This window comes from Galeopterus variegatus, unplaced genomic scaffold (assembly GCF_000696425.1).
Source record: "Galeopterus variegatus unplaced genomic scaffold, G_variegatus-3.0.2 Scaffold5253, whole genome shotgun sequence".
In the NCBI taxonomy this organism is placed as follows: domain Eukaryota; kingdom Metazoa; phylum Chordata; class Mammalia; order Dermoptera; family Cynocephalidae; genus Galeopterus; species Galeopterus variegatus.
In genome coordinates this window covers 137,282-147,683 of record NW_007731364.1, presented here as the reverse complement: position 1 = coordinate 147,683, position 10,402 = coordinate 137,282, and the positions used below count along the sequence as shown (strand labels likewise).

Genomic DNA, 10,402 nt, shown 5'->3' with positions numbered 1-10,402 from the left:
GTTGGGATGGAGGGGGGAGAGAGAGGTTTCAGTAATGGGTCACAATGATCAACCACATTGTATATTGACAAAATAAAATAAAATTTTTAAAAAAAGAAGAAGAAGAAAAGCCCACTTCCTTACTATGACTTTCAAAGCTTAACATGATCTGGCCTCCCGTGATCTCTCTAGATTAGATCTCGTACTTCACTCTTCCTCATTCATTCCACTCCAGCACCACTGGTCTCCTTGCTGTTCTTCCTACATGTCAGACATGTTTCTACTTTTGGGCCTTTAAATTCTCTGTTCCCTATACCTGGAGTGCTCTTCACTCAGATACACATAGATGCACTCCTTCACTTACTTCAATTCTGCATCAGTGTCACTTTTCCAGTGAGAATCAGCCTGTGTGCCCCAAGTCACCAACCCATCTGTCATTCAAATTCCCCACTATCCTGCCATAGGATGTATAACTTTCTAATATGTTGTAAAATTTATTTATTTATTATTTTTATCATTTATTGTCTTTCCCTACCCAAATGAAAGTTCCATTCAGGCAAGTGTTTTTATCTGTTTTGTTCACTAATAGATGGATAAATAAATCATGAAACAAAGTAATTTGCTTTAAATGAAATGGATATTTAGTTCAAGTCTCATTCTGTAGGGGAAAAACTTAAGGAACAGTTTGACTTGCAGTTTGACTTGTATAAGGTCAAACAGTCAGTAAGGAGCAGAATAAAAGCATAAGTCCTTGGCCCCAAACCTAGGTTTTTTTCACCAGGGCACAGTGGTGGAATGTAAGAGAATACATATAAAAATAAATTGCAAAAATAAGCAAACAAAGAAGCATACACACACACATAAACACAGAGACAAAGACACATCTCATATTAAAATATTACCACTGCACAGTAATGGTATTACACAGGTAATTATATGCCTGCAAAGAAAATTTATTACTTACCTCTACCCCAGATTTTTTTGATGATATCTGTGTCACAGTTTCTTTGAATTTATTTGCCTTTTCAAGTTGAGCTTTAAGTTGTTCAGCTAATTCCTTCAAAAAGAAAACCAGGTGAAATAGGGGTAATATGCAGTTTAATTCTTTACTACAGAATATTTTCAAATTTACACAACAGAAAGGAAAATAGCATAACCAACACCCATGTAGCCATCACTTAACTTCAATTACCAACTTAAGGCCTAGTATATTACTGTCTAATGAACTTATCTCAGTTACACACTTCTCAAATACCTGTGATATTTGTTGCTTTGAAAATAAATAAGTACAAGGACATATATTTTGGGGGAGACGAGGAGATGGAGGAAATACATAATCTTAAGAATGACATTTTTGCAAGTAGATATTATAAATTTCCAATACTTACAAGCTCAGTTATTTGTAACAAGGAAGCCATCACAAGATTTGAAATATTACCTTCTTTACTGTTGATAAATAATTTAGATAAAAATACTGAATAGAATTCATTTTTACTCTACGAAGCCCATAGCAATTTATGTAAACAACTGCCATATAAAGCAATAAACCACAAAGTAATAAATTAAATAAGCAGATCTATGTGACAAGCAAAGGACAGCATTCTCCACTGCAGTGGTTCCATGAACACAGGAACTCCTATTTTTAACCACCTACCTAGGTGACCTCTCTTTCACTATTTTAGGCGGCTACTCTGTACTACTTTGAGTAGTACTTACTACTTTGAGTTTGTTTCAAAACTCAAACTTCATTTTCTTGCTTTAGTCACTGTCGTTGATTTACCTCTTTTACCTCTTGCTATTGTTGTCGCATTTCTGGGGTGAGTCGAAGTTCAGTGTTACCAAAGACCAGATTCAAAGAGAAAGAGCAGCATATGCCAGATATGCCTTCTATTAGACATACGAACTAATAAAAATAGAAATATTGTGTTTGGCTACCATTTATTCTACTCAGAGTATATCAAAACTGAACTTAATGATCACTTATAATTGTGTGTAAGATGAGTGCATATGTATAACCATGAGTGAATCTTTCTATCAAGACACGGAATGGTATCTGGCTGTGCTATTCTGCCACGTGCACTTTAATAAAAGGGTACTTCAAAAAGTTTGTGGCAGAAAAGAATTAAAAGATAATACAAATATTTCCATGAACTTCTGGAAGTACCCTCATATATATATTATTATATATTATTTTAACAAGCATGTGACAATATAATAAATGAATAAATGAATGAATGTAGTTCATTTGTAGTCGTCCCTATTTCTATTCAATTCTGAGGTAAATCGGTCTTAAGTCAAACATTACTATGGGAATTAAATGAGCTAACCTGTACAAAGCATTGAACACAGTATCAGGCACAAAACCACTGCCTTAAAATTTGAATACATGAATTAATCATGCTTTTATAGGAACTCATTTTTTATATTCTTAAGTAATTTAAGAAAGTAATAAGTGTTCCTAATAATATATAACTAAAATTAGGAAAGAAGCCAGTGACATCTTTATCTCTTTCAAATATACTCAATAAGTTAGAAATGTAAGAATAAAAAGCAAATAACAAAGTAAAAAAGAAATTAAAAAGCACATAGTTCCCTAAGGATCTTAAATTTCAGAAATCTGATGGAGAAAGTAATTTATTTAGAAATTGACACATAGTACTGTTTCTAGAAATGCTCAAGAATTTCTTAAAAGAATCAATAAGCAGTAGTTATTTTCACTGTGTGCTACATCCACGCTGCTGAGGAACTTCTAAAATTACTCATAAGAAGTTAAATATTTAATCACTATTCTCTAAAAGAACAAAATATAAGCATCTCACCATATTCCCCATCATCTCTGCCTTGATAATCTTGGCTCCCAACTTGTTCTTCTCATCAACACTCAGGATGTGGATGGACTCATCCTCTGGACTACTGGTGGAACAGGAAAGTTCTTAAGAGCATATGAAATGTAGGTATAATGCATAATTACATCCTATTTTCCCATTAAAATTTACTCTCTTTAAAACACACACACACACACACACACACACAACACTGGCATAAAACTTTAGAGGAAGAAGTAATTAAAAGGGCTCTAGCTCAATGATATTTCAGAAACCTTGAGTATACTGCAATTATTCTTTTTGTGCTGGCAGTGTCCATAGATCTCCCTTTAATTATTCTTTTCTTATCACTTGTTCTCACAACTTTCCCTATACAACTTACCTGGGTCATGTTCCCCCTAATCTTTTCCCAGAAGAGCTCATTATCCCTTCATGTGTGTAAGTACCATAACTATAAGTATCTATACTTATACCTGTAATAAAGCATCATGACATTTATGTACCATATTCGTTCACATCTATATGACTGCCTCTCTCGTACTGTGAGTTCTTTGAAGGCAGATACTATGTCATAATTATTTTTATTCCACCAGGACTAGGAAATAGAAGCATTCAGTAAATACAATAAAAAATGAGTAACACAATGAATTTATCAAAGTCATCTAACTTAAATTCCAAGGGACAACTGTGATGTGAAAATAACTTCCTCTTGTTACTTCATTCCTTGACACACCAGTCCAGACATATTTTTTCAAATCTGAATGAGTGTAAGAAACACGTCGTTTCCCAAATTTTCAGTATCCAAGGATCACTTAAGGGAAATATGATATGCACATGGACCAATAATTTTAGGTTAATTTTGTTCCAAAGGTTCATCAAAATTTGGGCATAAAAATAAGCTAAAAACAGTAAGAGTCATAACAACGGCAGGATATTTCAATTTTGTGAGCTATATGTGAACTAAATTATTGCATCACTTTTTTTTTTTCCTTGAAGTAACCAAACTCATCGTGGTCCATGCATAGACCAAGAAGATCACCAATATTCTGGAGATCATATATTGAAAAACACTGACCTAAGTCATCAAGAAAGAATTCCTAAATTTTCTCCCCTGTCACCCATAATCTGTAGCCATATGTTCCTCTTTTTTTAACATTTCCACCCAAGGCTAATCCTTCTCTTTCCCTTTTGGGCTATAATAACAAACTATGCCAAGAATGACATTCCAAGGCTAAAATATTTTGTAAAATGGGTTGGTTTCTGATATTAAATTTACAAAATCTAAATTAAGGACATCACATTAATTTTTGTTCGTATTACATACTACCGTAGGTTTCAAATTCCTGAAAGTACTTAACTAATTTATTTTCCAACAAAAGAAAAACATAAGCAACCACATTTCATTTCTACAAAAAATAAGCTTAAAGTTTTTAACCATATGGGCTACTACTGGAGGATGTTTTCCTACTAGTTAAAATAATCACAGGGCCTAAAAAGAACAAAGGAAAAGGATGATAAATTTGATCACATTAAAGAAAAAATAAAAGAATGGATAAAAAAAGAAAAAGAAGGAAGGCAAATTACAAATGATGAAGAAACTATTTACATTACATGACAACGATAAAGAGCTCTTGCAAATAACACAAAAAGCATGCAAAACATGTCTAGTAAACAAAAACAGAAATAAAAATAAACACATAAAAATACAGCCAATTTCATTCACACTTAAAGAAAAAAAAACAAGGAACAAGTCTGTTTCTCAACTATGTATATGACCAAGATTTTTTTAAAAGTTCAATATACTATCGGCAAGGAAGTAGGAGAAATGTCATTCTCATATATGACTGTAAGAATGTAAATTGGTAAATACAACAAAACATATTAAAAGTAAAATGCACGTATTCTTTGACCTGATAATTACACTCCTTGGAATTTATTTTACAGCTATATTTCAACAGTGTGCAAAGACACACATAAAAACTTCATTGCAGCCTTGTTTGTAATAGCAACAAAGTGGAAACAACCTAAAAGTCCATTAATAGGAGACTGGTGAGAAATATTAGGTTATACCTAAGTTTAACATCAGAATATTAAAGAGCTTTTAAAATAAAATAGGTAGATACATATGGGCTAATGTGAAAAGAACTTTAAGATATAATGATTGGAAAAAACAATATTCAGAATAAAACATGTGTTATGAAGATATTTAAGTTTATATATGTTATGTATGTATATAATTTTATATGCTAAGTATATAAATTACACACATTCAAATGCACTAAAAAATCTGGAAAGACACTGTTAACACTATTAACCTGACAAGTGGGATTAGGGTTGAGGGTGACAAGGAAGAGAGACTTTTTCAATTTATGCTCTTCTGCCTTCACCATTTAAATTTTATACACATGCATTTACTATCTACTTGATTACAAATGGTTTAATGTTTTAAAACTATTAAAGTAGCAAGAAAGGTAAACATAAATGAACGATACATATAAAGGAATAAAACCAATTCAACTAATTTCTCTATTACTATTCATATGAGACAAAGCTATTAGTTGTTACAACTTTTCCACAGTCTGGTAGATTGACCTATGGTATATTCCGACACCCAATTTACAAGAGACTAAAAGTATTTTCCAGTCATCACTGAAAATGTTTCACTTTTTGCAGCTTATATATCTTTTTTCCTCTCTACTATGCCACTAATTGGTCAACTCTTCTTATATTCTACCAAAATTACTCTTACAAAGGATATCAATAACTTTTCCATAATCAGCGCATAAAAGAAAAGGGTCTTTTTCCCAAAGAAAATTCATGGTTCTACTTTTAATCTTATTTGAAACCACACTAAATGGGCATCAGAAGACATGAAGACTAATCGAAGCCTTGCAAATAACTAATAATATTAATAGCAACAACAGCTAAGATTTATGGAGCACTTACTATGAACCAGATACTATGCTAAATTTAAATTTTAGGTAAATGGCAAATACTTTTTAGCATGAGTATGTCCAAATATTGCAAGAGACTTATATTTTTTATTAAAAAATCTGGAAACCCTAGTTACATAATACATTGTGTGAGTCACAACTTCAGCTCTCTCAGTTTCTACATATACAAAATGCAAGGATCAGACTAATTTCTCCTATTTCTAAAATCAATTCTGTGATTTTTTTCTAGTTCTAAAATTCATTGATTCTAAAACTCCCCAGAATTTTGGAATTTTATTTTAAAAAACCAACATATTCCCAGGATAATAAAATTAACAGCTAACAATCTTTCACTGAATCTTTCTAAGCAGTCTTGAAAGTTCTATCTTGGTCTCTTACTTTACACCACTCTACATGCTCAGCAATCTTTTTTTTTCATTCAAATATAGTAGATGATTCCCAGATTTTCTTTCCTTCTCCAGACAATCACAGAATTCATGAAAAGCCTCAAACCCTCTGTAACATCAAAATTAACACATGTAACAAAGAATACTGTCTTCAAACCAAAACACACACACACATATATACACAAACACAGCTTTTAGTGAGTGCTTATATTACAGTATACCTATCAGAAGTTTACAATTTGAATAAGACACACAAATATGAAGCAATCAGACAACCAGACGAAATACTAACAACGTTAAGATTGATTTGCATACTCTGCTTAGCTACAGTCACAAAAGTCAAGACCTAGTGATCGTCCAAATGCTAAATCAACCCTAATTATATCAGGAAATAAGAGTTTCATCCCACTAGCAACTGGGAACTAGAAATAGTGTGCCATCCAGGATAGACCTGGACAATTGTGTATGCACACAGTCTTAGACATTCTCTAATCCCTTCCTTGCTTATTCAGCCAATACAACTGAATTTCTCCTTCAGTTTCCTAGGAGCAAAGCCCTGACCTGAACCAGAGCTCATCTGACTGGGGCTCAATCACTCAGTCTAGATTTTGCCAGCTTCCTCCCATAGAAAGTTACACACTGTGCTTTATAATCCAGTGCTTCAGATGGAGTCGTTAACAAAAGCGATTTATCAGAATCGTGACCCCAAACCACAATGCTTATATCTACTACTACCATTGATTTTTATTATTTCCTAAAATGCCTTCCTTTAGTGTCCCACTCATTTTTAACACAATTTAATGATCATTCAAGTATATGTTTGTCATTATCCTTGGACACATTTTTTATTTCTGGCTACCTCCAACAGGGCCAGCCCTAAAGCTAAATCAAGCTTTCCTAGCTTTGATCCCACTCATCCTGAGTTTCCTCATCTTCTGACACAGACCTATATAAGTGCAACAATAAAAAAAACAGTAAGTGCCATCTATTTTCCTAATCATTATGGGTACAATCATTATCCTACCCTTATTTTACACTTAAAATCCTAACATTATCTTTAAAATCTGCCTTTGTCCAACATGGATTATTGCTTTTTCTGCAAAACAACAACCATAATTCATGGTTCCCTCTGCAGGATCTTTCACCTATATTTGTCACTTCATATTGGGTTACAGAAGCATATTTTCCTTCAGTCTCCTATAACTCCTATAGACATGCAGTATTTATAATTATGATTATACTTAACAATGGGGTAATTTCCTTAAAATGTAATATGGCACTGACAACGAAATCTACTCAAATTTCTCCTGAAGCCCATCCATTTAAAAGATTCACTCATTCCAGTTTTTAAATTGCAAAAAAGCAACGAATTTTGAGGAAATAGTGCTACTGAATTCTTCCAGCTCTTTTAAAAATAGAAGTGAAAAAAAAAAATACAATCCACAAAACAATATTACTGTATTGCTAAATCTGCCTATCTTATCTCTTCCATCAATTTTAAGAAATAGACCGTACTCAGATCTAATTAACAAATGATATTCTAAAAATATTGTTCAGTTCTTTGAATCTTCTGAACCCTAATATTCATTTATCACAGTAAAAAAAACAAATGATAAAATACCCAGCAAATGTAGACTTTGTGTCACTTCTCAGGCTTTCATCTTCTGATTTTTCTCTCATGTCCTCTGGAATATGTTGGTGTTCAACACTGCTACTGGTTTCCAGTGGCTTTTGATTTGAATGTTTCTTGTCTCCTTCTCTCCCATTAGATTGACTCCATGATGTTAAACTCTCTTCACGGTTCTCAGTGGGTTTTCGAAAACCACAACGCAAAGAACCCTGAGCTACCAATGCTGAAGGTAAACTAGATGGTTGAAAATTTCTGCCCTTGCTGCGAAATGACAGTTCTTCATCATCAGAGGGTCTTAAGAATTTATGTCTCAAATCACCTGGAGAAGAAAGCTCTTGATTTTGCCTTGGATTGGATTCTCTTCCATGTCTTTCTAAAGACCCAGATCTTTTATCTTTTTCATCACCAGTAAACTTATCTTTATTGCTATTGTTTGCAATATCTGTTGTAGCATATCTATCCCTTGAACTTTCTTGATATTTTACTAAGTCTGATTTTCTATTTTCTTGACTACTTTGTGCTTTATCTGAATATGTTGGTTTCCTCCACCGTTCTCGTCTATGATCCTCTTTTGTGGAAGCAGTTTTTTCAGCTTCTTCTAATTTCAACTGAAATACTTCCATTGACTACAAAGGACAAAAATTAAGACATTTAAAATTTAAAAAGGCTCAGTGACTTGCTCCCCACATGCCACTGTACTATGACAAGTGGCACAATAAAAGAAAAACCCATCAATGGGGGAAAAGGGGAAGACCCTTACAATCATCCCACACTGAAATGAATACTTTTTACAAACATGAGTGAACAGTAAAAGATTACCAAATAACAAAAACAGATCCCAAGAGGATAATCATGTTGACCAAAGGCTCTGCTCTAACACAAAGTATACTACAGAAAATGGTAGAGACATAAACTTTCAAAAACATAATAAATTCCTACTGGTAGTTAGATCCAAGAGTATTGCTAAAACAATATTACTTTTTTATACTGTATTTGTATAAAAAAAAACGGGCTCTCATTAAAAAAAGAACAATTCAAGAACAAGAAAATGAAAAACTATGTGTCAAAAAAAAATTTTTTTTAAATGTCCTGATACACTGAGTAGAAGAAAAGAAAGTGCTGAAAACCAAATTAGCCTGGGAATTCTCTATACTTTAGGAAGAAACGGTAAATAAGAAAAAGTCTTGGACAATTGATTCTAGAAAATCTAATATGCATGTACTAGTACTTCCAGAAAGATGGAGCAAAGGTGAAGGAAGAAAAACATTAATTTTTAAAAAGAGAAGAAAATTTCTCCCGGATGATTTTCCAGATTAGAAGCGCTCATCCAATAACCTCGGGGGAAAGGAAGTGGAGAAAGACTTACACACACCCCCAGAAAAAATCCTAATTCCTTAATCTCAAAATTCAAGAAAAAAAAATTCTTCACAAACACTGGATCACAGGAAGGAGTGAATCAGTGTAAGTGTGTATATAGATGGAAGCAGGTAGATAACACATTACCTACAAAGGAAAGAAAGACTGCTGTCAACTTTCAACTCTAATTCTTAATGGACAATGCAATAGAGATCAAACTTTGAAAAAAATTATTAGGCTATAATTCTATATAAAAAATTAAATTCACAAACTATCCTTCCCTGGTATAGGCAAAAGAAAATCGTTTTCAAAAATGCAAGGAATGGTTGGCTGGTTAGTTCACTTGGTTAGAGTGCAGTGTTATAACACCAAGGTCAAGGGATCCCCATACCAGCCAGCAACCAAAAAAAAAATGCAAGGAATCATAAGACAAATCACTTAATAATTTCTGGGGGAAAAAATTACTCAAGATGATTAAGCCAAACCATAAATGAATCAGGGCAATGTGTGAAGTTTAATACAGTTGTCAAGGAGAGATGCATCATACATAGAAACAGAGAGTAGGAAGGTTATTACAGAGTTGGAGGCAGGGGAAAAATGGGAGATGAAGGTCAAAGGGTACAACAACATGTCAGTTACATAAGATAAATAATCCTAGAGATGCGAGGTACAGCATGAGGACTGTAGTTACTATTGTATCATACATTGGAAATTTGCTAATTTGATTATAGGTACTTTTACTACAAAAATAAAAAAGGTAATCGTGTGAGATGATGAATATGTTAATTTGCTTGACTGTAATAATCATTTCACTATGCATATGTATATCAAAAGATCATGCTTCTTACTCTAAATATATATAATACAGAAAAAATTTTTAAACAATGAAAATTTTTTTTAAAAAACAACAAAAAAAAAACTTCTTACTAAACTCAATACAAGGATACTTTATCTAACCATGATAATCCTCATCTTAAATCCTAGAAGTCATCATTTAAACACAGAAAGACAAGAACACTAGCTTCCAGTGCTTTTATCAAAGTTCTAAACTTCGATTTCAAAAAGAAAAGGAAATTTAAATATTTTAACATTGAAGGGAAAAAGCAAAATAATCATCATTTGCATGCTACCTTCCCAGATAACCCAAGATTAAAAAAAATTAGAAATAATAAGAGTTTATTAGAAATTTGGCAGACTGGGCCGGCCCGGTGGCGCACTGGATAGTGCGCCGCTTGGGAAGCGCGGCAGCGCTCCCGCCCGAGGGTTCGGATC

At 33.1% G+C, this 10,402-nt stretch overlaps 1 protein-coding gene across 1 annotated transcript in view; it reads right to left on the bottom strand.

Moving 5' to 3' along the window:
- Nucleotides 1-943: 943 nt before the first annotated feature.
- The window catches only part of LOC103604581 (CWF19-like protein 2), a gene marked incomplete at its 3' end in the record, with an annotated part of 34,642 nt that continues 25,183 nt past the window's right edge, over nucleotides 944-10,402 (bottom strand). The window contains exons 8-10 of the mRNA XM_008589152.1: nucleotides 7,766-8,400; nucleotides 2,799-2,892; nucleotides 944-1,036 (exon numbers count right to left, since the gene is read on the bottom strand). Coding sequence (XP_008587374.1) covers nucleotides 944-1,036; nucleotides 2,799-2,892; nucleotides 7,766-8,400 — 822 coding nt within the window. The remainder of the gene's footprint in view (nucleotides 1,037-2,798; nucleotides 2,893-7,765; nucleotides 8,401-10,402) is intronic.